This window comes from Desmodus rotundus, chromosome 13 (assembly GCF_022682495.2).
Source record: "Desmodus rotundus isolate HL8 chromosome 13, HLdesRot8A.1, whole genome shotgun sequence".
Lineage (NCBI taxonomy): Eukaryota > Metazoa > Chordata > Mammalia > Chiroptera > Phyllostomidae > Desmodus > Desmodus rotundus.
The window spans coordinates 18,270,337-18,296,869 of NC_071399.1; the positions used below are offsets into that span (position 1 = coordinate 18,270,337).

Here is a 26,533-nt window from a genome sequence, read left to right on the forward strand (position 1 = left end):
GAAGGGATTTCAGCGCCATCCCCGTCACTTAAAATGATCTGGCCCTATGTTCAAGTAGCCAATACATCGGGATTTGACATCACGGCGGAGCAGGTGTTGACTTTCAGGTTTTATCGCTGATGTTTTGGCTACGTTGTCTTCCTTCTTGGGTCCTGTCTCAGTGTCTCCTACCTGCTCAGTTGAGCATTCATACACAAGTCTTAGATTCCTTTGCCTTCACACAAACCAGCATGGTTCCATAAAAGGAATAGAGAGAAAGGAATTCCATGGTAATACAGCTCACAGTTAGTAAATAATTCCATATAAGCAATAACTATATAAGTATATTTTTGAAACTATCAATATACACTTGACCCTGAAAAAGAATACTGAGCTGGAATTCATTCTCTGAACCATCTGATTCCAAAACCCATGTAATTTTTATATACAGTTCATTGCTATCCCTTCTTTCTTTTTTCTTTTCTATCTTTTCTATATTCTTACGTTGTCTGCATTTAAAAATTTGTCCCTTCTGACTGCTTACATACAGTATTTCATCCCAATCCCCTTTTATAATTCTCATTTCCCTGTTCAAAAGAAACAATTGCAACACATTTTAGAAATACTTACAACATGTAACACACTTCCCGAGTCTTTGTAAAATCTTTTTTCCTCAACTTCCCACTTTTTGGTTTTGAAGTCACTTTTGTGTGATGATCCCCTTTATAAAAACTGAGCATAATTTTGTAAACAATATAAGTGATTTTAGAACTTTCCATGAACAAACTGGACAAAATGCCATCTACGCAGTGTCGGCAAGGTACAGAATGAAGTCTCTAAGATGCAGTTTAAAGAGTCTCCTGATATTGTTACCATCCAGATTTGATTCATCAAGACAAAGACTCATATTTTTGTAAAATAATAATCCATCATCACAGTTAAATCCTGGAATAGTTCCTGCTGAACTTTAATATGTTATTCTAACTTGCGTTTACATCTCACCGCTGTTATCTTAACTACAGGTGAAAACCATTGACTGCCATTAGGGGCATAATGCCCTAACCTCTCCAATTTAAACAGGATAGGTTTACAAATTACTCGAGTCATATCAGAATCTTCCTCTTGGGTAGATACCGTTCAGATCCCAGTGGGTGACACATTTCAGCAGGACGCCTCTCACTGTATATTCCACAGGCCTCGTTTCCTCTCTCCGATCGCTCTACTCACCCAGGGTTTCCTAGCAGTCAGGATTTGGGTGAATCAGCCTTTCTCTTTCTCTAGGTAGCAGGCCATCATCAAATAAAATTATATACACCACGTAAATATGTATCAAATGAAGTGTTAATTCACACATTCGTACATATTTATTTTCTTGCTTTGAGGTTGATCCCCCCCATCCCTTTCTAATCCATACATCCCACCCGTACTCGCGAGCAATTTTTTGTCCAAAGTAGATAAGACCAGCATTCACCATGAGTGTTATCATAGCCCTCCCTGCTGATGCGGATGAGGAGCTAGTTCCTTTCACATTCGCGGATACTATTTTGGACATTTCACTCTGTATGCTCTGTAAAGAGCCAACTTTGCAGTTCAGCATGAAAGCAGCCACAGACCATTTATGAACAAATGAATGTGACTGGGCTCCAGTAAAACTGTGTTTATAAAAACAGATGCTGGGCGGGGTTTGGCCTGAGGGCCATATTTTGCCTATGTCTGCCATATACTATCCCTTGAGGAGTTATCATCTCAATATTTTGCCGCATAACATACGTCCTTGCTGTTGGCTCTAGCAGCCCTTACTCTGATTTTCTTCACCAGGCGTTGATTATGGTCTCCAGCCAGGTCTGTCGTTTTCCTAGGATTCTGGCTTCTCGTAGCATTTTTGTTGGGCCTGCAAAGGCCTTTGATGAATTTACTGAATATGGTTTGAAGAGATCTCAAATTTAGTAGTCGAATAGATCCCCGAGTATTCTTTATTTTAGGCGGTTTTATGCTACATGTCTACCGTCCCTCTCTCCCACATTTGTATGCAGAACTGCTGAACCTTTGATTCTGTTCAGAATGCCAAGTTGTTATAAGAGAACCAGTTATGCCTCAACCTTAAAGGCATTGGAGTTCTCTGCAATGAGGAAAAATCAGATAGCTCAGGAACCGAAGTGAACCTACAAATCCAAAGCCGAATATAGAATAAAGCTAAATAGCAAATTATAAATCCTTTTTCTTACTCCTCATTTAGGAGCACTTTTTCTGCCAAGTTCAGCCTCTAATTCTCATCCAGGTGCCACCGTTGGTCTTGGTCTTACTGTCTGTGCTGGTTGGATCTGCCTCTCTGGCATGGATATCCGTGGTGGGCATTGCCGTCCTTCGTGAGGACGGGCCTTTTCTGGTTACTTCTCCCTTCCCTAGGATGCATGTTTTAGTTCAGTTGGTGTTTAATTGCCCTTGTGGTTGGCCCACTTCTTCTTTTTTCGTTTCCTACTTTTGCGATTGCTTTAAAGTTGACTAATTTCTAGTTCATTGGCTCTGCTCATTGCTTAATTTCTACTTCAGAATTTCCCTTCCAGGAATGGTTGGGGATGGGGGTGGGGAATGCTATGAGTAGAGGAGAAAAGAAAATTTTTAGTTTACTCAACTGAGTGGATGCTTGTGTCACTTTTTTTTGAGACCAAGAATAGTAACAAAGATCTAGATCTGAAAGGAGAGATCTAGGCTGCAGACACTAAAATTCACGTAGGTGGTAATGCTCGTGTTCGCCTAGGCAAGAAGTAGAAAGTGAGAAGACTTAGTGGTAGCACTCTGGCAAAGACTGAGTGGCTGGGCTAAGGAAGGGCTGGGACGTTCTAATGAAGGTTAAACTAGGGTCTGAGAGTGAGAACCTCTTACACTGTTGATAGGCCTTCGCTGCCCTTTCTAGATGGTCATTCAAATCCTAGGACAGGCATGTACTCATCTGAGAGAAAGCACACATGTAAAGTTGTTTGTTTCTTTCTTTTACACGGTTTTAAACATTAGGGAAAAGTATTTTTAAGCAATCTCCCTATGAACTATCCAAAATGTGTTCCTGTTTAACAAAATATACTTTAAATCAGTTTTTTTTTAATATTATGGAATTACTGTTCCCTTACCTAGAGAATAGTCTACCTGTTGTAACACAGAAAGATGCCTTCGGGTGTCTAGTTCAGAAGACATGTATTTGAATATTTGTTTGTCTTTCTCTCCTTTCTTTCCTCTTTCATTAAAAAATTGTTTACAAACTCTGCCCCGACTCTTCGTTAACCATTCTTTGGGATACGAAGTGTTAGAACTCGAGTCTTGGAGGGAGCTAAGCAGATGATACGCCTTATAGCACATAAGGATGTAAAAATTCTCATAAATTACATGTCTCTGTCTACTAAGATTCTGAATTTCTCCAGAAGAGAAATTAAGTCTTCTTGCTGTTAATTTACCTCAGACAATAAAGTTGATACATTCAAAAAATTATCTTTACTGGAAAGACTTATGTGCTCAGTAACTCTTTTGTAAACGGTGAGCCACTTTCGGAGAGAACTGCCCCTCCACCCCCACAGCGTTATATTTCTAAAAACCTTGTGCCTAAGACCGTCTGTATTAGAGTCATCTGGGATGCTTTTTGAAAGAGCCCCCTATTAGGCTTTTCTACAACTCTAGTGAATCAGAGTCTTTGGACAGGGTCTATGAATATTACATATTCTTTTTGGTAAACATGCGCAGGTGACTTACACGTACACAAGGTTTGATAACCTCTGGCCCACAAGGGGAGGGGGTTTGCAGGACCACTGGCAGATCCCTGTCCTATTTACATATATTTCTGGTGTAAGTCTATGTTTGCATTCCTGGAAAAAAATTAATTTTGCAAAACCACACACTAAAAATAATGGGTCTTCTGGGAGAAATAGGGTTAGGTAAAGAGAACTCGAAACTTAGGAGACTATAACTGGAGCACCAGCAAGAATAGTAATGATCTTGATAAGAAACTGTAGCACAGCCTTGACCAGAATGGCTCACTTGGTTGGGTGTTCTTCCGCAAAGCGAAAGGCTGCCGGTTCGATTCCTGATCAGGGCACATGCCTGGGATACGGGTTTGGTCCCCAGTTGGGGTGTGTATGAGAGGCAACCTGTGGATGTTTGTCTTCCTCTCTTTCTCCCTCCCTTACCCTTCCTCTAAAAATAAATAAATGAAATCTTAAAAAAAATAAGGAAAAAAAAACCATAATGCAGTTACAGCTCCAATAATATTTGTTCTTAACAAGTTGACTCTTTATACCCTTAAAGCTTGAGACAGGTATCTATTTTACAGGCCGGGGTCTCTGAGGGCATTCTCTTCCAGCTTAACTTTGTTGCCAGTTTTTTAGAAGACTGATACAATTCTTCATTATAGTACTTCTTACAAAAATAGGGAAATATCCTTGCAGCTTTTTCAGCTACACCACAGCTTCTCCAGACAGCTTAGCACAGTGAAAATGTAAGTATTCTCGAAGTCACTAACTCAGCCGTGACTCGGAATGCCCATCTGTAGGATGTCAGCTTGTTTTTTCTATAAGATCTTCAGGTATTGCTAATGCTATCTCTGTATCAGAAGAAAGTTTGTTCCTTAGTGATTTAAATCATTAGTGGGCTGATATCACACCCTTCCTTAGGACCTTATTACATTAACACCTGCTGTGGCTGACACTATAGAAATTTTGCTGCTGCTTTTTTTTTTTTTTTTGGTCACTATCACGGTAAAATTCTTAAAGTTCGAGTTCTCACAGGAACGTTCTAATGGTTAAATCAAAGAGGCCACTGCATTGCAGATGGATTTTCTCCAGAGAGCGGTGACTCTGCAGTTGTTTACAGTGGCCTCAGGACCTGTCTCTTCGGCTTGATCTAAGCTTGGCTTTTAAGTGTCGTATTTCTATGCCTTTTAACTTATTTCAGATGATTTTTCCCCCCCTCTTACAGATAAATCCTTGTTCAACAGATTCACGGCACGCTTTTGGTCCTATTTCACAATGAATGTTCCCTTGTGTTATGTAAGATATTTGAGGTATACCAAAGTTATGCAAGAAATAGTTTTCTGCTTTTAAAATTAAATCTATTGGGGTGACATTGGTTAATAACAGTATGCAGGTTTCAAGTGTACAGGTCCATAACACATGATCTGTGTACCGCATCGTGTGCCCTCCACCCAGTCTAGTCTCCCCCCTTCCCGTCTGGACACCACTCTGCCGTTGTCTGTGTGTATGGGTGTGTTTAGTTGCTTTTGCAACAACGTGGATGGATCTTAAGAGTACCATGCAAAGCAAAATAAGTCAGATGGAAAAGGACAAGAACCATATGATTTTACTCGTATGTGGGATATAAAAAGAAAAGGAAAAGGAGAAAAGAAATATCTGGTTTTCTTTAGTAACAGAAACGAGGTCACAGCTGTGGGATTCCCAGGTGATGTATTTTTTCAGACATTAACCCAGAAGTGAATGTAACGTTAACCTGTAAGGTCTCCTTTTGAGGATTTTGTTTAAATTTTTATTTGTTAAAATTTCTAAGTGGCTATATTTTCTAAAAATCAAGAAAAAGTGCTGTTACTTAAATAGTAATGTCACTAGAAAAATAATTCACTTTGTTTTGTTACCTTAACTGTCACTTTCAGGAAATTTCTACCAATATTTAGGTTAGGGTTCTTGAAAATTTTGGGAAATTTTGTAAAAGTCCTTTCTCTCTTTCTCTCGTTCTTTTGTATACTATTGCCATTGGGATTCTAGAATTCATAAATTATGTTTAAATATAGAAATTAGGTCAGTGACTCTCTGCTCACAAATTCCTGAAACGCAATGTACAAAAAGGAGAAAAGATCTCTCTGACTCACTTTGGAGCTCGCCAACTCTGGAAGGCGACCCCACCTCTTCAATTTATGAACAGGAAATTGAGGCGAGAGAGACAGAATGGCTGTCTGGGTCAGAGCTGCTTGGGGTCAGTCCTTGGGGTTAAACTTCAGTTTCTAAACTCCTAATGGTTTCCAACCTCTGTTCCTTTGGGGGGGGGGGGCTGTCTATAATTCCTTTGGTTGGAGGGGGTCGCTCTTGGACCCTGAATAGGAGGATATGAAGGGTGAAGTGATATATAGCTTATGGTTCTCCTCCCCTGGTTTATCTATTTTTATACAACAAGGTCCTATAAACCATTTCATGGGATAGAGTTCCACGGTTTTTAATATCAGAAAATCAACACAACTGAACTCTCTTTGGGAATTGTATTAGTTTTCTGTTTCTGCTGTAACTAATTACCACAAACTTAGAGTCTTAAATCAACACACATTTATCATCTTAGATTTCTATAGGTTAGAATTCTAGATGGGTCTCTCCCGGCTAAAATCACAATGTTGGCAGGGCTGGGTTTCCTTCTGGAGGTGCTAGGAGGGAATCCATTTTCTAGGCCTTTCCGGCTTCTGGAGGCTGCCCGTATCCCTTGGCTCTGAGGGGCCCTCTTCCCCGGACTTCAAAGCCAGCGACACTATATCGCTGACCATTCTTTGACTGACCGAACCAAAAAACAGATTGTCTACCTCTAAGGATTCACAGGACTAGATTGGTACACTGGATAATGCAACATAATCCCTACTTGAAGGTCCTTACCTTAATCCCATTTGCAAAGTTTCTTTTGACTTGCGAGCCAACATATTTACAGGTTCTAGAGATTAGGATTTAGACGCCTTTGGGAGTCAGTTGTTATTCTGCCCACCACAAGAACGAACGTGCTCTCTCTGGTCTCAGTTCTAAGTGGGCAGTCACTTTTGAAACTTTATAGTAATTTAAGAAGAAAGCTTTGTAAACTGCTCAAATTTACCAAGCACTTAAGTAATGAAAAAATAAGCATAGCCACCAACATTTATTGCTTGCTGGCAATTTGACACACACTGACTGCTAAGTGCTCTAAATGTAAAATATTTACTCCGTATGCATTCCTGTTAAAATCTAGGCAGGTTTGAGTATAATCTCATTGTACATTTTAGGAAACTGAGGCCTAGAGAATTTTAATAACTGCCCCAAGGTTGCAACACTACTATATGGCAGAATACAACTGGAATTTTAGTCTGTCTGACTCAGGCTTTTAACCAATCCACTTCCCTACTTACATTTAGTCCCAGAGTGGTAAAAGTGTATAACGTAGTATAATGAAGTATTGAGAATATAATTTGTGAAGAGAAACCTAACTAATGGACTGTTGCTTTTAATAAGAAAAATAATATGTTACCATGAGTAAAAGCTTTTAAAATGCCTCTTCAATTGAGCAATATTTAACTGATTAGTATTAGTTGGTTATGTAAAGTTTTGTGATCAACTCTTAGTGTCTTGATTTAAATAGGAAAGAAGGCTGTGTTGCATGACTAATTAGAAAGGATATAGCTACCTCAACAATTTTAATGTTCTTAGATGGTAAAAATAAAGAAGTTATTTCATAAATCATATTATAGTTTAATCAATTAATAGATGATTCCTCTACTCCCTGCTTCACCCCAGGAGGTAAGCTCCAGGAGAGTAGAGGATCGGGTTTTTCTTACTCATGTCTGTACCCTGAGTACTTAAAACAGAGGTATTTATTTAATAGACACAATAATAATGGTAGGAAGAATGGAAATCAAGAAAGAGCTAAGAGAATAAAACTGGTTGTCTATATGAATGAAAAAGGACCTGGAAACTCACTGGACTCCAGATGTTTTTATCAATATAGAATATTTTAGAGTGTTTGCCAAAGAAAAGACCATATAATAAGTTAATTTTATATGAGTAAGAAAGGTAGTGATAACCCTGATAAAGCCAATGTGTGTGTGTGTGTACAGAAATCTTGTGCATTAGAGAGAAACTAGTGGCTCATTTGATCTGGAGTATTTGAATCACAGATTGACTTTATTTCTTTATTCATTCAGCAAATACGATTGAGCTCTATGCTAGTTACTAGGATAAAAGATGAATTAAAAGAAGAAAGCTCCTGACTTACAGGAGCCTTCTGTCTCCTCAGTGAAACAAACACCTTTAAGGATAAAATGCATTGTATTAAATGGAATATTAATGGCATTATGGGAGAACAAGAGGGGTGCTTAGCTTACCATTCAACAAAGGTATAAATTGAGCTGTTCATCTTGAGTATTTTGGGGGTGGGGGGCAATAAGTTAGTTTTATGGAGGAGTTGCAGACAAGGACTGAGTTCCCATATGCCCTTCACCCGGCTCTGCATTTCCTTGGTGTAATGATCGAAACTAGAAATTATCATTGGTGCAGTACTATCACCTACACTACAGACCTTAGTCAGGTTTCACTGTCCTGACTACGCCTTTTAGTGGTGAAACGGCGTCAATTATGACAGTGCTTTGTGAACAGTAGGCTCAGTCCTAGTGGTCTAAAAAATGCCATTGGAGTTGGCCTAGTGCCGGTCACAGAGGGCGAAAGTTGCATTCTCGGACGGCGGCTTTGGTAATCTAACTGTGAGCTCTCTAGAGTTTAGCTTCCTTGAGTAGCCTGTGCAGTTCCATCCTTGAATGTGATTAATTCCTTATGAATCTCCATTGTGTAAAAAAGAAGCTCTTATTGATGATGTGTTCGTTGTGGGCCTTGACGGTGACCTGTTCGGAGAACATGATGTAGTACCTTGACGCTCTCACTGTGTCCTGTGTAATAAAGTAAACCCACCTTGCAGACGACAGGCCAAGGCTCACATAAGACAAAAGATTGAGTTAAACTGGAGTCGGAAACTGGGCCTGCCTGACTCCAAAGTCCATCTCTTCCTCCAATATGCCGCTTCCTGAGGCATTTTCCTGTATGGCCTCCCAGAATAAGCATTTTCCAAATTATTCTTCTTACCATGCAAAACTTCATTTCCTTTTTTTTTTCCCTAAAATGACTTGCTTCATGCTTCAAGGCTTTTCTACACATTGTATTTAGTATTTTATGAATCTAAAATTTTTATGACTTTAAAGACACATCGCTTTACTTTCTTGGCCTTCCTAGTATCAGTCTTTATGATTCTATAATGTTTAGTCTATTCCTCTACACTGGCAGCCCTTCCCTTTGAACATTTTAGGGACCTTTCTCGATAGCTTCCAGCTGCTTTTGTGTGTGTGTGTATGTGTGTGTGTCTTGAGGAATGACCAAAGCTGTATGCAAGTGTTAATTTTGTGATTTTGTGCTCGATTTATATGATCCAATATTTTCTGACTTTTCAGATGCTTTATAGATGGTGGCAGTCAAGTCAGCACCAAATAATAATGATAACTAACTTTTTAAAGATGTAAAATGTTTTCACTTTTATTTTTAAATTGTATTTTCACAACTGTGTAAAATAGGTAAGGCAGGGGCTACCCCCCCCTTTCTTTTACCCACAAGATTATGGAGGTTCTGAGTACTTACGTGACTCCCTACTTCCACTTAGAAACCAGATTTGCTGACTTCTCACTCCTATTGTTACCAGAAACTATCAAAAGCGAGAGGCAGAAATTCAGGATGTTATGTATAGTTTAGTCATTTAAATTCCTGGACTAGAAACTATTAACCAAGAATCTAATTAAACTTCTTTCTGCACAAGAACAAATAAAACAAAGATATCGCTAGGAGCATGCCAGCGTCTCTGTGGAGGAAATGAAAGCTACATGTTGACATGCTAAGTAAACTTCATTTAGCTTTCTTTTGTGTGATGTTTGTGAATCTTTGTGCTGAGAAAATTTTATTGCAATTTAGGAACCGTTGTGTTATCTCAGAATGTGGGAGAAGCAGGCCCACTTTTACTTTAGAAAGATGCTTTAATGAATTTATTTTGATCTAAAATAAGGGAAACAATGAATTCTAAGTCTTACCGTGATTTCTTCTTGTGTTTTATCTGAAACCAGACTGCCTTGGCTCTAATCTTACAGTCTGACTTCCGAGGACTGTACAGAAAAGCACCATAGCCTTGTCGCTCTGGCAGGTCTCCAAACTAGATTGCTTTGTTGTTTTAATAGTTTTTTAAAGTCGAATGTATTGGTTAATGGAATTATATAGGTTTCAGGTGTGCAATTCTATAATCCATCATCTGTGTATTGTATTGTGTGTTCACCACCCTGAGTCAAGTCTCCTTCCATCACCATTTATTCAAACTAGATTCTTTAGATGAGCAATGATGGAGCGTAGTCTGCCCGACCATGAACTATGTGTTTAGTTTGACTCTGGTCATTTTCCGCCTCTTCAATAAGTTCATGACACCGGGAACCTCAACAAGAAACTTGTCTTCCTTGTGTGGTAGTGGTAAAATAAGGATTCCGTTTTAGATTGTCTGTGGGCCTACTTAAAAATGCAAAGGGCGACACAAGCTTTAAAGAGCCTCAGAAAGTCAAACTTGGGCCCTACTTAATAAGAAGGGGTTTAGGGTCGGTTTTTTACAACTGTAGCAGACAGAGCAGAGGGCAATAGAACTGACCAGGTGGGCCCCAGTGAGTCGGTCAGTGCTGGGATGTGCCTTACAGCGTCCTTTGGTTTAATAAGTTATCTGTGAATAAAAAAGAAAAACCAGAAAACTATGGTATAGGAAAGTTGACCTGTCTAAATAACAAAGAAACTGATTTTAGAGGGCTGGGCGGGACACATTTCTTTTATGATTAGCTCTGCTCACATTTTTTGTTCTTCACAGAAGGAATAAGTTTTAAATGGCCCTGTGAAAAATAGATCATGGAGAACCAAGCTTGGTAGGTTATTCAGAGGTTTTATTGATTTATGTGCAATGCTTAAAAGTTTTTATGTAGTTGTTGTTGTTTAAAACGAATTATAGCCATGTGCTAACTCATCTTACCTGGGTATTTTATCCAGTTCAGCACATCTAAGTAAAGTCCTCTCAAATGAAAAAAGAGAATTTTAGTGACTGTCTGTTCATTATATAATTGTCATTCAACTCGAACAAAGAAATAATGGGTGCGAAGACAAATATTAACACACCAAGGCCGTGCTAATGTCTTAGCTTCCCTTAAGCAATAATGCATTGCAAGAGAAAAAAATCCATTGCAGTAAGAAAATGAATAAATATGATATCAAATTTTTAGTGACTATATAACTCCATTTCTCTGGGTAAGTGAGATATTGGAGATGAATATAGCAGGTGTGTATAATAATTTTTTAAAACCTGATTTTTTACAAAAGAAAAGACCAAGTGTATATACACTTTTATGTCAGATGAAATTGCTATATTATTAGTTAGGTCAAAGTGAAATGGATCCATTTTTAATTCCGGGTATGGATGACCTTCACTGAAGGGAGTGAAGTCCGTGAGTCCGTGAACAGGACGCTCCTCTGGCTGGGGCCCACTATGGGAGCGTTAATCAGGCGGGCCTGTGGAACACTCACGTGAAAGCTCGGGTAACCGCTCTGTGATCCGTCCAGCATCTGTTATCTCCCGGACTGTTGCCTTTACATCTTAAAAGAACAACGTTAATCTGTTAAGACCCTCTCATTGCTATATGTCCCCCACGTGGGGCTGTCGCGTTTCAGTGAGCCCAGGAGTGAGGTATGACACGGTTCATCCTTGTGCCATTTTGTAGGTGACAGACCACCTATCGCACAGTTCCAAATATATATATTTTTGTCTAACACTAATTTCAGGTATTCTGTCTTGTTTTCTTTCCCCATAAATCATCGAAGTAGCTCAGGAAATTCAGCAACTTTTATATTTACTTTCTCTTCCAGTCTATCTTTTTGTACTTGGAATATGTGTAGATATGATCTGTTATTGGGTGTAGCCCATGTTTTATCAGGAAAATATATTAACTAGTGATATATCAATATATTAAACCTTATACTTGAACTATAAACACTCCAACACAGCAGAGAACTGAGCTTGCTGCCTCACAGTCAAGAGCGTGAGGGTCCAGAGAATGGCACCCCGCATGCCAGCTGTGTGGCCGTCCTAGGTTGCTTTACCTCTCTGTGTCTGTCTCATCATTTGTAAATTGGGAACGATGATAGCAACCTCTGTCTCCTGGAATTGTTATAAATCTTAAAATAGTTAATGGACATGAAGTTCTCAGAAGAACCCCTGACACAAAACAGATACTCACCAAGTGTCCGCTATTATTATTCTGAAGGAGTTTTCTGTTGAAAGCGCTAAGGAAGAGGACCTCGTTTTAACTTGACCTCCTAGGCCTTGGAAACACTCTTATGGTAGTTATATAATTTTGTCTTTAGCCCTCCGCTTATGAAATACTGGGCAAGGAGCTACAGAACTATGTAGAAGAGGAGGATTGCTAATGTCAACACACATAATATCAATTTTCAGGCTGAAAAATTCTCGTACCTAATAAATCTGCACTTATTTTCCCTTGTAGAATTTCACAGCATTGTAACTTTCTTACAGACATATGTGGAGAGGTGATCTGGTGAATACAGCTTATTATAAGAAATGAAAGATGACCACAGTGACTAAGAAATGGAGTAATCTTTTCTAGATTTTGTAGCCTACTCTTCTCCCCGCTTTCCTCTGCCTTCACCTCACATTGCCCGCAGGCATCCTCCTGGAGAGAAAGGTCCCCGGGGAAGCCCTAGTGTGCAGCTTGTTAGCCTCGAGACGTTGGGCGAGTTCTGGTATCACCTGTAAAGCGGAAATAATATTTATCCTCCTTGCATGAAATACACATAAGAACTGTCACAGGGAAAGTGGAATTTGACACAAACAGTACATTTGTGGATGTGTGTTGACCATAAATGACACGTACACTTGAGGGAACAGACTTGGACCTTGCAGTCTGGGGTCAGTCAGTGAAGACGATCAACTTTGATTTGAAGGCAGAGGAGATACTATTGTGTGTGTGAGCATCTCGCTGAAATGGCAGAAGAGCCTGGCCTCTGTGGGGAAACTGAGGAAAGGTGCACTAAGTCAGATAGGACGGAACGTGATCCCACAGCCTGGGCCTTTGGCTCAGGTGGGGTTCCAGTCGGCGACACTCTGGCAGCTATGACCAGATTAGAGAAACATAGATGAACACGAAGATTTCAAAGTACAGGCAGTACTACTTATTTGACAGTTTTCCAGTTAGAGGTACATTTCGTTAGTGTCCTATGACAGAGTGGATAAGAATTCTAATCCGGTGAAGTGTACAGAAACAAAAAATAATGTCACAGGGCCCTTCTAACTCAAATAGAGAAGTCTTTTGAGAAGGTAGGAGGGGCCTCTGCAATAATTTTTGGACCTGAGTCTCCTCTTGTCTTGGCCATTATCTTGGTACTCCCTCTTATTCTTTCAGCAAACACTTGAGATCCCACTTTGTGCTGGGTTCCTGGGATCCTATATGTCTTCCATCTAATACATTGGATGTACAATACATTTTGGACATTTTGTCCAAAATACATTGGATATTTGAATATAGTGGCACTCAAAATGGACACCCACCACCATCACCACCACCACCACCAGCCTCAGCTTCCAAATAGGGACCCTGACTCACAGCGGCTCCCATCCCTCCTTTTGTTTGGTGGGGATAAGTTCCTTAAATGGCCCTCTTTTTGCACGTGTGCTTTCTCACTGCAGTGTGTTGGGTACGGTATTCACACGTAGAATGTGATTAGTCATTTTCCGTGGCCTTAGAATTAGCATAGTTTTAAGTATAGTTTTGAGCACAGTTGCACTCAGGGTTGATTGCACCTCATACCCTGAAACAGAGCAGTTAAAAGAATCACACTGTTTCAGTCAACTAGTAGCAGTTAACTGTGAGAAGCGAAACTTTGAGCATGTCTAAGTGTAAAACTCCCCACCAGTGGAAACCGATATGTTTGGGGAATCCAAGTTAACACTGGTAAGAAGCCCGTTTTGGCTGTGGAGGCACACACATTGCGCATATTAGAAGTCAAATGCTGAGATATTGCTCCCCATTTTATTGTTTTGTGTTCTGTAATGCCGTGTTCTACGCACGTACTGTGAGTCCCGTCCAGCATACGCGTAAAGGGATTGTTCAGTAGTGCGTGTATACATCCTCGCACTAGCTAGGGAGTTGCACGTGGGTCTGCTGAAATGGTTTTCTGGAGCCTGGCTGTCTTAACCATACTCTGAAGCACATTCTCAGTGTCTTTACTGGTTGGGCTTAGTTTTCTGCCAGTGATATGGAATCAGCTTGAGAATATTTTATAATACCTTACATTTTATAGTGACTTTCAAATGAAGGCACCCACGTGTTTTCTGTCATTCTCCAGATGTGCTTGCTGAATATGCGGGGACAAAGAGCAGGCCCGTTTTTGCTCCTGGGGACCGGTCTGGTGATTCAGCTGGCGCGCGGGGCACTTTGAGCACTATGTCGCCACATGTGGCAACAAACCGTGACCTTGTTGGATGGTACTCAGTGTAACTCAAGATTGCTCAGGGCAGCAGTGGTTTTAAAGCTAGGTGCCACTGGTATCTCTGCCGTTTACACAGCTATACTTACAAATTTCAGTCTGATAAGATAAATTTTCCCTTTTATAGTCACATTTGTGAGTGTAGCTCAGCAGAGAAGACCAGATGGCAAAGCATAAACTTAATCCACGCTGCGTGTGACCATAATCTTCTTCATAAAATAGAGCAGCGGAGGAGAAATGGGATCAGTCAAGGAGTTTTACAGACTTTTCTCAGCAATTTATTTACCTCTAACATGACTATAAAAAAAGGACATCCTTCTGCCTAGAGGACTGATTAATGATGTCCTTGTGGCTTTCATTAACTAACACAATTGTCAATCACCCATTTTCACCACGAGAGCTGCACGTGTGTGATGTCAGGCTTTGGAAAGGCTTTATGCAGGGAAGACTTCACTGGGATCCCAGCTGAAAGCTCACTGCTCTTTGATAATATTTTGCAGGTTTCCTGTTTAATTTGTTCAAAGTGTTGAGGCTCCTCAGATTAGCGGCACAGTCAAACACGAAGAGTAATGATATGAGCTGACTTTGCCTTGTCAGGTCCCGTAAAGAACAGAAGCCGTGACTTATCTAGCGTCGCATGCTATCAGCCTGTCTTGGCAGCGCACACACGCGAAAATTTGTTTCCTGTGCTTAACGGTATAGCATAATATTTGATATAGCCACGCTGCCTATATTTAAAAATAAGTGTACAGAGGGTGATCAAATCAAGAGGATTGCTTAGATGGATGATTCTTTTTACAAAAGTATTTCACTTTTGTGATCAATATTTATTTGCGCATTAACATATTGGAATAAATGAACATATTGCCTTACATTTTTATGTGGTAGGAATGTAAAATATTTTTGTGTTACAGCCAATGATTTTGTTTCTACATTGTGTGACATATCAAATAAGAGAGGTAGAAGTGGAAAAAAGAAACCAGACTTTTAAAGTATACCCAGTATACCTACTTGCATTGAGTCAGAGTCCGAAGAGCGTGTTTGTGATCTTTTAAAAGCCTTTAAGACACTTACAGCCTGCAAAGCGTGTGGCATTCCTCTCAGGGCTTTTGCGTTTCTATTTTAAAAGGCTGCTTTTCTTTGCACTTAACTGTCTGTCTCTGTTGATGCATTTCTGAGGGTGTGAATACGTTCATATTAATGTCAAGCAAGTTTGAAATAGATTTAGGCAAAGACCGCTTATAACTTGCTCCAGCATTCCATTTTTTCAGGGTGTGGAGCTACTGCCTCTCCAGAAATGCACTGAAGCAAAATTGTAAACTGTGGTAGACCAAATGAAGTGAAATCACGCCGGAGATTCTCAGAACACTGAGAGCATTTGAGCCTTAACTTTGCCTTGTGTTTGCCTTCAGCTGATTTTTAATTAACAAACCACTTATTCTTAGACAAGAATTGCAAGGCAAGTAAAAAGTTTTTACAGTTTTAAAATCCAAGTACTCCGTTAAACAAAAATGAGCCCAAGTTTAGGAACTACACTGGCCAAGTAATCTCTAATACCCAGTACTCTCTAATACTGTAGTACTGTAATACCCAGTATTAGAGAGTACTTGGTAGAGTAGTTAGATTTTTTTTCATGGAAGAAATGAGATTATTTCATGTGAGTAAACCATGTAACTGAGAAACACATATACTCTTAAAATATGTTAAATATGTAGTTATCATTTCATAACCTAATGAAAGAAAATGGACTCTTGAAAATTGTCTGGTGGGTAGATGAGAAAAACACTGTATAAACCATGTATGCTCAATATTGGCTTGCATTTTTGTCAAGAATCTGAGAAATGGGGATGGGTATTCTCTCAGGGCGGTTCTGTGAGAAGACAAAGAAAAGTTCATGTTATTGCCAGGCCTCCAGCGTCCTTGAATTTGTTCCCCGCCAGGACTGCGTGAGAGCCTTTGTACGGTACCTCCCTAGAAGGCACCCCTGACAGCGGAACACCCGCGGACTAAGGATACAGTTGGGTTTGTTTCTGCATGTCTGCCATGGGAGACCTTGAGTTAGCTCCTTCGCAGAGCTGTTCTCTGAAAAGCTGGATGTCCTCGTGTGGTAGATGGTTTCCCCTGAAGGACACGGCAGGGACATTATTACAGGTGGACTTCTAGGGATGCAAAGTCAGAGTAGCCGGGAGCTTCTGCATTTTGACAGACTTGAAACTATGTACAAGAGAGAGAAACTTAGGCTTGTCAGTAGAGGTACACCACAACCCCAAACATTAAGAAATGTTTATACATTAGGGTCAGCTTAAAGACTGGATATTTTAGTTAGGAAGGACATTTTACGTAAAGGTATCTGCCTCTTTACATCACAGACCCTGTCTAAGGACAAAGGACGTACCAGTCTTTGCACATGAACCTGAGAGGAAAGGGTGAACGTTGACCTGCCAGATTAGCGATTGCTACCCTCCCACCTAGGAGGACTGGAGCACCAAAGTCATGGCTATGAGGTTGAACCAGGTAAAGGTTTCTGTGCCATGCCACTCACAGATTTTACATGAAGATATTGCATTCTCAAGAGCTACATTTGTAAATCATAACACACATATTTCCAAGAACCTTCTTAATGACTAAAAACGTAAACAAGACTTTAAAAGTACTTAATGTAAGACGGAGCCTTTTATTCAAAGGCAGCAAGACCAGATATAAAAGGCAGGGGGAAAAAAGAGAAACCCAGACTCCTTTTTTTGCTTTCTCTGTGTGTAGTTTCTTGTTTGCTGAATCATTTGGTATTTAGTTGCAGACATCATGACATGGAAATAGTTCAGCAGATACCATAGCCTAAAAACAGAACGCTCTTCTGCGTAACCATAGCGAGTATGGTGATCACACTAGAGGAATGTAATTTTGATACAATAGCTACATTCATTTTTTCCCAATGGTCCCAACACTGCCCATAATTACTTTTGTTTTCCCATGAAGCAAGATCCATTTATTGGTCATGTCTCTTTAATATCCTCGAATCTAGATGAGTTTCACAGTCTCCTTCTGTCATTTAGGACATTGACATTTTGAAAGTCCAGACCAGTTGTTTTGTAGAATACGTGTCCATTTGAATTTGTCCAATTGTTTCCTTGTGACTGAAATCAAGATCCTTAATGAGAAAATAAGAAATAAATGAAGACAGGAGGGTGAGGGTGGGGGATAAGCAAAAGAAAGGAAAAAGAGGTGCAAGTGGCATGAAAATTATTTATTCAAACTAAAGAAACCAGCCTAGTCAATTTTTGTTTAGACTGTATTGATAAGTACATGTATGTATGGAGTAGGCAAAGGAATAAACCTTGAGAGTTTTGCTCTGATGTGCAAAAAAATAATAACAAAAACAACCTCCCCCCCAAATCAAGCTAGTTCTTTTACTCCATGATTAAATAATGAGGACATTTTTTTTCTTAATATATGGAAGCTGGTTTACTTGGTGCCATTTAGTTCCCCCAAATTTATTTCTTTAAAACCCTTCACCAGGCTTAAAAAATTGAAAATGATCTTAAAGAGTTTATAGGAGTGGACAGACACTATTCCAGATGGATGAGAATTTAGTTTGTTTTTAAAAACCTCCCAAACAGAGATTCGTGAACCACATCTTGAAACAAAGACTCCTATGAAATCTGTTCAGGAAGTAAATCTTATTTTCAAGCTGTCAGACAAAACTGTCAGGTATCAAGGGCTGAGAACAGCTGAAATAAGTTTCCTAACTTGCCTGCTTCTCCACCTCATCTCCCAGCCTCCAAATAAGTAAAAGGGGAACATGTCATTGTAGGAACACTGATGAGAAATCACAACATTCAGATGGTTTTTGCTGTAATTTATTGGAACCTCTATATTCTCGTTCCTCACTTTTTAAAAAAATTTTCTTGGTGAGTGAAGAGTTGTAGAAAAACAAGCATACCCTGAGTAGGAACGATCCCCCGTTTCCTGTTCGTGTCTAGCGTAGCTCTGATTGCTGTCCTTGGAGTCTCGGTCGCCTTGCCCAGTGAGTGATTATGCACTACATCAGGGAGCTGCTCTCTCGTTTTTCTGCGTTTTGTTTTTCTGGGACTTGCTGTTGATTCCTGAACTTGAGCCGAAATAGATTTGTAGTTGGCTTTGCTAAGACTCAGTGGACACAGAGTTGCTGAGACCTCCATTTCTGTGATGGTGATTATTAAATGAGATATTATGTGCAGAGGAAAGTCCATTCATTATTCTTTTATTTTTAAACTGTTTTGTTAGGAACAAGTTGGAATGCTGTATAGAATCGTATAGCAAACCACCACGTATACGTGGTGGCTTCCACAGTGGTCAACTTCTTGGGAAATTTGTTTCATTTTTAGGCCTGTTCATTCCTTACCACCATTTTATTTTGAAGCCAATCTCCTATTATTACAGTTTGCCCAGTACTATTTCAGTAGAGAATAGAGACGTTTTCAGGCAGTCTTACTTAAAATAAGAATGGTATATAGGTGTTTGGTGTAAGGTATTCTACAAGTCAATGCACAATTTGAGCACTCCCAGTCTCTGTGGAGAAGATTGAGAAGAGCTCAATCCAGCCAAAATGATCATTTGACGTGAGTGTGGAGGTCATCTGGAATAGTCATACATTGTCTCATGGGACAGCGACTGTAGGTCCAATTAAAGAGTGATGTCACCAAAGAATTACTGTCTTGGGGGAAAGGAGGGTTGTTAAGATTTATGAGTTCTGTTTGTTCTTCCCCTTGATGATAGGATCATCTAACCCTGACTCTCCAGAAAATTGTAACCGTGGAGAAGTCAGTTACTTACCTGTCTCTGAAATTACACTTCTCCACTTAAAAAATGGATGGGATGCCTGTTGTGCAGGACCTGTGTGCAGAACTGCGATGCAGATCAGTTGTGGCCTGGGATGCAAACTTCCCCAGTTACGCATTCTTCTTCAGCACAGGTTTTGGTTCTTTGAAATGACCCACTGTTCAGGACTTTTAATGGTACCAGAGAATGTAAAGACTGAAGAAATAAGTATCTAGAACATTAGTAAAGAATTTTACAATCTAGGCTGTCTTTTTACCCACCCCCCCCCAAGGTATATTTTGTTTTGGCATTTTAATCTTTAAGTTGAGATACATTTTGGCTGGTGTGCCCCCCACCCCATTTCTATCTCTTTCTCAGATGGTAAAATCTTTGGGAATGGTGTCTTGATCAGATTCACCCAAAAGTGATACTTCTCTTCAAAAGATTACCAGGTTATCAGAACGTTTTTTCTTTCTCTTTTCAGCCTTGCCTCTCCGATTGAAAGAGATGAAAAGCCAGGAGTCCGCGGCAGGCTCTAAACTAGTGCTTCGGTGCGAGACCATTTCTGAATATTCCTCTCTCAGATTCAAATGGTTCAAGAATGGGAATGAATTAAACCGAAAGAACAAACCACAGAACATCAAGATACAAAAAAGGCCAGGGTAAGTTATTGCATATAACAGCAGAGGCAAATACTTACAGCTTAATAAATACACACAGATTTATCAAAAACATGCTGTACAATAAATGAAAAGATTTTCATTGTATAGTGACCAGAAATTGTGTCTTATACAGGAAAGATTTTGAAGTTTCTGACTCTTAGAACTTCTAGACGAGGATAGAAAAGGATGGACGTGGAAAAACCGCAGGGTGGGGGTTGATAGAAGGGACGACAAAAGATGGGGTTAATGGTAGCTGCTGTAATAGTAATTGGTTAGAACCCAAAGTTCAATTTCAAAATAAGACAGATGCTGTTTAGAGTACCAAGGCCTCACACAAACAAAATCCCATTTTTATTATTTATTAACAACAAAAGAATCTCCCTCCGTACTTTGATTTCATAGGACAGTAACCAAAAGGTTGTCACACACTCATGAGCAAGAGAAAGCAGGGTGATTATAATGGAAATTTCATTTCATTTTGCCAAAATGTTTAATTGCTATAATAACCATAATTAGGGATTCCCCCCTGGTTTCCATGGTTTTATTAACTATTCTGTTTATACTTGTTACTGATTGTGTAAATAACAAGACATAAGCAGTAACAAGAATGATTTGGAAGTATAATAAAGTGTGGGGGAAAGAATGGGTATCACTCTCTACAGCAGGGTGGTACTTCAGAGATTACAAAAAACAGTACTGTAAAGTGTCATGCTGTTATTATGCATAATATTTTTTATGACATTTCCATAGGCAGTAAGGGCAGTTGAACTGGGGCGTGGTATCCAATCTTGCGACTAAGAAATCAAGGGTTAAAAAGCGTTATGCCTCGCCTTGAATCACACAACTAGTAAGACTAAGCTGAAATACAAATCTGTTTCTTGGATTTCTTAATGCTTCCTTCCCTCTTTGGAAGAGCACGCATGGTGTTTAATAGCATGTGCATGTGGGGAGGGGAAGAGAGAGAATATATTGAAAAAATAGTTATGATATTTATGGAGGAGTTAAAAAATACTTTTAGCTAGATTTTGGTATATCTGGTTTGTTTTTCATCAAATTGACAAGTTAGTAGGAATTAAGTTTTCTTCACAGGCAGCGTAATGTCCCCTTCATTTCTATGTAGCTGTCAGATGATACCGATGATATTTAAGTGCCCGTGAAAGGGTTTATGCCGGAACCGTGGAGACATGGAGGCACCATAGGTTGAAATCTTTACCCCTAGGGCTCATCAGACTGTATAGAGATTACCTAGTTCAGACTTCCACGAAACGTAGGAGTCCCACTGATACTGTGATAAAACACGGTTGGCCTGGGGAGCTTTAGGATTCTTAAGCAGCCCATCAGTTTAACAAATAGTGGTCTTTTAGAAAATGATGAGTTATATTGAGGTAAATTCTACTCTATCATAAGTCAGGATTGAATTAGGGACATGAAATGTCTAGCACATCCTATCAGACAATAAAACTAAGTGCTATGTTAGTTGTAGGCCACTCACATGAAGTGCCGTAGGCGTTGAGAAGCGGGGGAGACCCTGAGAGCTTCAGCAGTAGCTGTGAGAGGGCAGATTTGACTCTGCTGCAGGGAGAGGGTCCCCCTGGAGGGGTGGGTGAGGTGGGTGGGCAGTTGCAGAGAAGAGCAGGAATCACAGTCAGAAGCAGGCCCCGTCCAGAGGCCAGGCTGAGTGGAACAGTGAGTAGATGGGAATTTTACACTTTATCGGACAAGTTGCTTTGTGTCAGACCCTGGGCTAGATGCCGGGGTACACAGAGGTGAACAAGACCTGCTCGTCCTTAAGAGGCTTGGTCTAGAGGGGAGAGAAATGTAAACAGTTCCAGTAGTCAGTTTTAAGTTGCACAATAGTAACAATGGTGAGATGCTGTAGAAAGAGGCTAATACAGAAGAGGGAGGGGCCCCAGCCAGGGACAGTGGTGGCTTCCTAGATATTCTAGAAGGGGAGGGGGAAGGGAGGGAGGAGAGGTTTATCCAGGCTGTAGGAACAGAACAAAGCGTCTGCAGACTGCAAGCATCAGTATGGGGAGGCCCAGAGAGAGATAAATGAGGTTGGGTAGATACTGTGAAAATAAGGAACAAAAAACAAACAAAAAAAAGTGAGCTGCTTAAAATACAGACAGTTTCGAAAGAGTACTCTTCTTTTGCATTAAAGAGGCAATTTGCTACATGGCTTGGATGGCATGTGGAAGTGTCATTAGTATTCAGAAAAGCATGTTCATAGTGGCTCCGTAGGTCCAGACAGCTAAGAGCACTGGCTACATGTTAATAAAATCCCATTATACCAGATAGGCCAACGTTCAGGAACGGCTTCTTTTAAACAATAGCTTTGCTGGAAAGATTTACATGGGAAAGAAAAGACGTTTTATTTAAGATATGTAACTATATATTACTCTCAGAAGAACATTTGACATGTTTGATCGAAAAATAAGACTTCTTGTGTAAAGTGGGCAGCTATTTGATAAGTGATCATCTTATCAGACTTCAGAACTGGGCAATCAGTCATTTCTGAAGTTTTGTCTTTTTAAAAAAATTAGACTTGTCCCTTTTTCTTAAGTTTAAAGGAACAAACTGAATCTAAATTTAATTAACACTTACAAGGTGCTCTATTATCTCAAGGTGTCTTTATATAAGAGGATGAATACTGTTATTGTTATACTCACTTAAAATTAAGATGCTGAGAAGGAAGGGTGTTTCTCCCTGGACATCGCATGTCAATGAGTGGTAGAACTTCGGTGTGAAATTGGACTGACTCCCTGTCCCATGTTCTTCAACAAATACTTGTGATTTTGCTATCTACAATAACGTCACAACACAGGGCTAGGAACGTGTCTAGAGTGGAGCCTTGGATGAAAACATTTTTATTTTTCAGTTTTACCTTCATATATATAATTTTTCATTTCCAAGATGTTTGAAATGTTAATGGTCTACAGTGGTTACTGAACTTGGTTGCTTGACTTACGCTTCATCTTCCTACACTTGACCTTAGCAAAGAGTCCAAGAAGCAGTGAACTTTACCTCTAGATGGTGATCACCCAGCAGAGGGGAATTTTAGTGTGAGGTTTAGGGTTTCTTTGGCATTCTCTTTATTTAAGTAAAACATTGACTGTTTTCCAGTCTTTAGTCTAAGGGTTCTTTTTCACATTTTATAATCTACATTGTTCACAGCAGCCAGAATTTCCTTTCAGCCCCTTAGTGTTATGAAAAGCTTTCAAACCAATGTGCAACTTTTATTATTTTGTAATATAAAGTCTTATCTCCCTTCTGCCCCTGCTCCTACTAATAAACTGCATTCCTACATGCTCTTCCTATGATTCTGAGTTCACATCTGAGTCTTTGTTTGTTTTATTTGGCCAAGCAAAGTGTGGGACCAATTAAAAGAAATGGGAACTGCCCCAGTGGTATGTGTCTGCTTCTTCCTTTGTTCTTGTTTCCTTTGCCTGGTGAATGATTTTGATGAAGAAAACTGGTTAAAGAGCTTAGTGTGTGGAGATTCGTATTTGGGGCTGTTGATTGGCCTCATTTAAATATCTGCTCTCTATTAGCTGCATTGAGAACTGACTTCCCGTTGCCTGTGCATGGCACACACTTTTGGGTGCCCTTAATTTTGTCTCAGCTCTTCGTTTCTGCTCTTACATTTTTAATTTTGTTTAAAATTGGCTCTACTCATTTGATCAAATTTAGCATTTAAAAAATTTATTTCTCCTGTTGTTAATTGTTGCAGGCTTTTTCTCTATAACAGAAAAAGTTAATACATAATCCCTTCTCTTTAGCTTAGCAGCTCCGGGAGGTCATTTTAACTTTATATGTAAGAAAATCTCAAATTCTTTCATATAAAATGGGGATACCAAGTGCCTATTTCATATGGTGCATGCGAGGCATTTCGTGCAGTGCTGGGTTCTATATAGTGTAATAATTACTGGCAGTTCTACAGTATGTGAAGCTGTATTGACATGCACACACATACATGTGCACACACGGAGCTCATACATGATTCTTTAGAGATCAGAACAATAACATGGATTACATAAACTGACCCCTCTATACATTTAAGTTGTCTTGGCATGGAAACTAGAGTGGCAGAATCTAGCAAATAAAAACAATGAGATAGTAAGTATTGGAACCATGAGTCCGTCTTGTTAGTGAGCACTTGTTGAAGGAACATGGTTTGCATTTCCATACAAAAGAAGAAAAAGAAATTAATATTTAGAACTTATTTACAAGTCAGTTTGCATTAATTAGTTTTACATTGTGTTATATTTTTGATCTCCAAGGTAGTGTATGCTTATTGTAAAAAATCTAAACATTGCAGAAGTGTAGAATGTAATTATGATAACAGCTAACATTTATGGGGAGCTTACCATATTTTTGGAGACAACTGTACTTGAACAACAATAAAAAGTAATTTAAAAATGGTAAAAAGACAGAAACTAAAAATAAGGAGCTTACCATATTTTAAGCATTGTTTTAAACACTTTACATAAAGTAACTCTTTTAATACTTTTAGAAAACAAAAATCCACCAAAACATCAAACCCTCCCAGATTCCCAGATAACTCATCAATTAAAGAGCAAAAAGTTAGTTTTATTATTGGAAGGGAATTTCACTAATTTTGTACAAGTTAATATCCTTCCTACAGACTCGATATGGGAACCTGTTGAGAATAAAGCAGAACTGTTGTATCCGTACTTATCAAAGCCCGAAATTGTTGCATTACATGATTTTCAAGAGAGGTTTCTCTATTTCCACGCTCTTGCTACAGTACTTCCCATTCCTTCTCTTAAGACACAAGGCTTGAAGAATCTTGTAGTTACATATACAATGAACATTCGAAGAGGCCCTAATCACGAGCACCTAGATCAGTGATTTTCCCTTGGTTCCCTGGAGAATCTTAAGTTTCCACTGGACGGAAAGAAGGGTTGCCAACCACCTTGGCCCCAACACTTTTCTCTTTAACGCATATTTAAATATGAGGCTCTGATTTAAGCTTTCATTTTAAAATACGATTTTTTTCTCCAAAAGTGGTTGAAACTACTGATCTAATTTAATCTTTCTCTGCATAGAGGGATTCTTGTTAAGAGTATGCCTGACAGGTGGTTATCCAGCCTTCAGTCTTTTGGAAGAAGAAAACCGAACTCTTTCACAAGCTCCCCATTCACTTAAAATATGCCTTCTCTTTTTCCTCTAAGATACAATTCTCCTTCAAGAACTTCCCCAAATAATTTCCTTTTCTAGATGACAGTGATGAAATGCGTTAAAGTAGCCACCCCTTTCTTGTTCGTAACTGCCTGCCAGCGGGACCTTTGTTTCTTTAACAGAATCTTCTCTGTGTCCTATTCAATTCTGACCACCCTCTTTTAAAGTCCTCTAGTTATTGATATTTTTCATCAAATGCCACTTCAAAACATAACTCAATATTCTAGATGAGATCTAGCCTGTGAGCAGTGTATTGAGACTTTTATCCAATTTGATTTATGTTGTTTTTATATTGATTTGACCAAGCAATGCATTTCTTTCTTTTTCAGTTTTATTTTATTACATGTTTAAAATGGAGTAATGTTAAACACACGACTAATTGAAATCCTTTTTTTCCTGTATATATTGTTCTTAAGGCATGTCTCTTTCAACCTGTATTTCTGCTACTAATTTTTGAACCTGAATGTATGTGTTAGGCTTATGGTGATTGAATTGAATCTTGGTCTTGGCCCATTGCTGTTCAGTGGGAGAATCCCCAAGAGTGATCTCGATAGAAAGGATTCCTTACCACGTGTCACGCCTGTCTTAGAAACTCACAGCACATATTTGTATAGAAACAACTACGAGGTACTGTTGTAAAGAAATATATTTAATTTTGTTTAATGCAATGGCTATCTGAGCATAGAAAATTTTTCTTTTTTGTGTGTGTTCTTTCTCTCTTTTTAAAGCATAACACTTATTTACATTACTTGGCATACTATTCCAGAAAACAATGCCCATGTCTATTGGGAGAATTTTGATTTTAAGAACCATCCCTTTAAGATGATGTTCTGTAAGTTTGATTACCATGTTTCTTATGGTTTGACTCAGTTCTGTAGTTAAAATAATAATGGCACAGGGTCAAGAAAGAATCTTTACATTTCATAAAGGACTCTTCCTAGATTTAGATAGATAAGAAAAAAGGAGTATTCTTGGAATTGCAATAATCTTGGGGTGTTGTACATTCTTAGAATGTTGGTTTAATGATCCCATTTCAGAGTTTTGGGGCTTAACCCCAAAATTGCTGTTATCTTATTTTAGGAATTCACTTTTTATTCTGTGTTGAAAACCAGGGTATTCCAATCCTGACATTCTTTGTAATTTATCTGTCAGTTATTGTTAGTGGTTCCATGGTTATAAATGAAAATTCTTTCAGCTAAGTACGCTACTTTGGAAGGGCAAGCTTGTTGTAGTATTTGTTACGTTGTTTCTCATTTTCCTTCGTAGGTGTCGTGAGGGAAACTTGTCATGTATGAACAACGTGTACAAATAGCTGATAATATATTTAAAAAACACTAGATTTGAATACCCCAAACCAGGCTTAAATCTTAACAGAACTTGAGAAGGAGTAAATATCCTAATATTGTTTATTTTGATAATTTTAAGAGCTGTTCCATTTTATTATTAAATCTTAATATCTGCTTGCCAAGGTACTTGCCATCAAAATGATCTATTTTGGCTTATAGGGATATACTTCAGGGAAACTTTTCTGTGAATAACCTCTCTGATTAATATGTGAAT

The 26,533-nt window shown here is 39.1% G+C and overlaps 1 protein-coding gene across 7 annotated transcripts in view; it reads left to right on the top strand.

Annotated features, from left to right (window-relative positions):
* Nucleotides 1-26,533, top strand: part of NRG1 (neuregulin 1) — a 194,622-nt gene that overhangs the window by 22,980 nt on the left and 145,109 nt on the right. For all 7 annotated transcript variants that reach the window (XM_024562614.3, XM_053916489.2, XM_045197117.2 and 4 more), the window contains exon 2: nucleotides 19,594-19,771. In XM_024562614.3, the coding sequence (XP_024418382.3) occupies nucleotides 19,594-19,771 (178 nt within the window). The remainder of the gene's footprint in view (nucleotides 1-19,593; nucleotides 19,772-26,533) is intronic.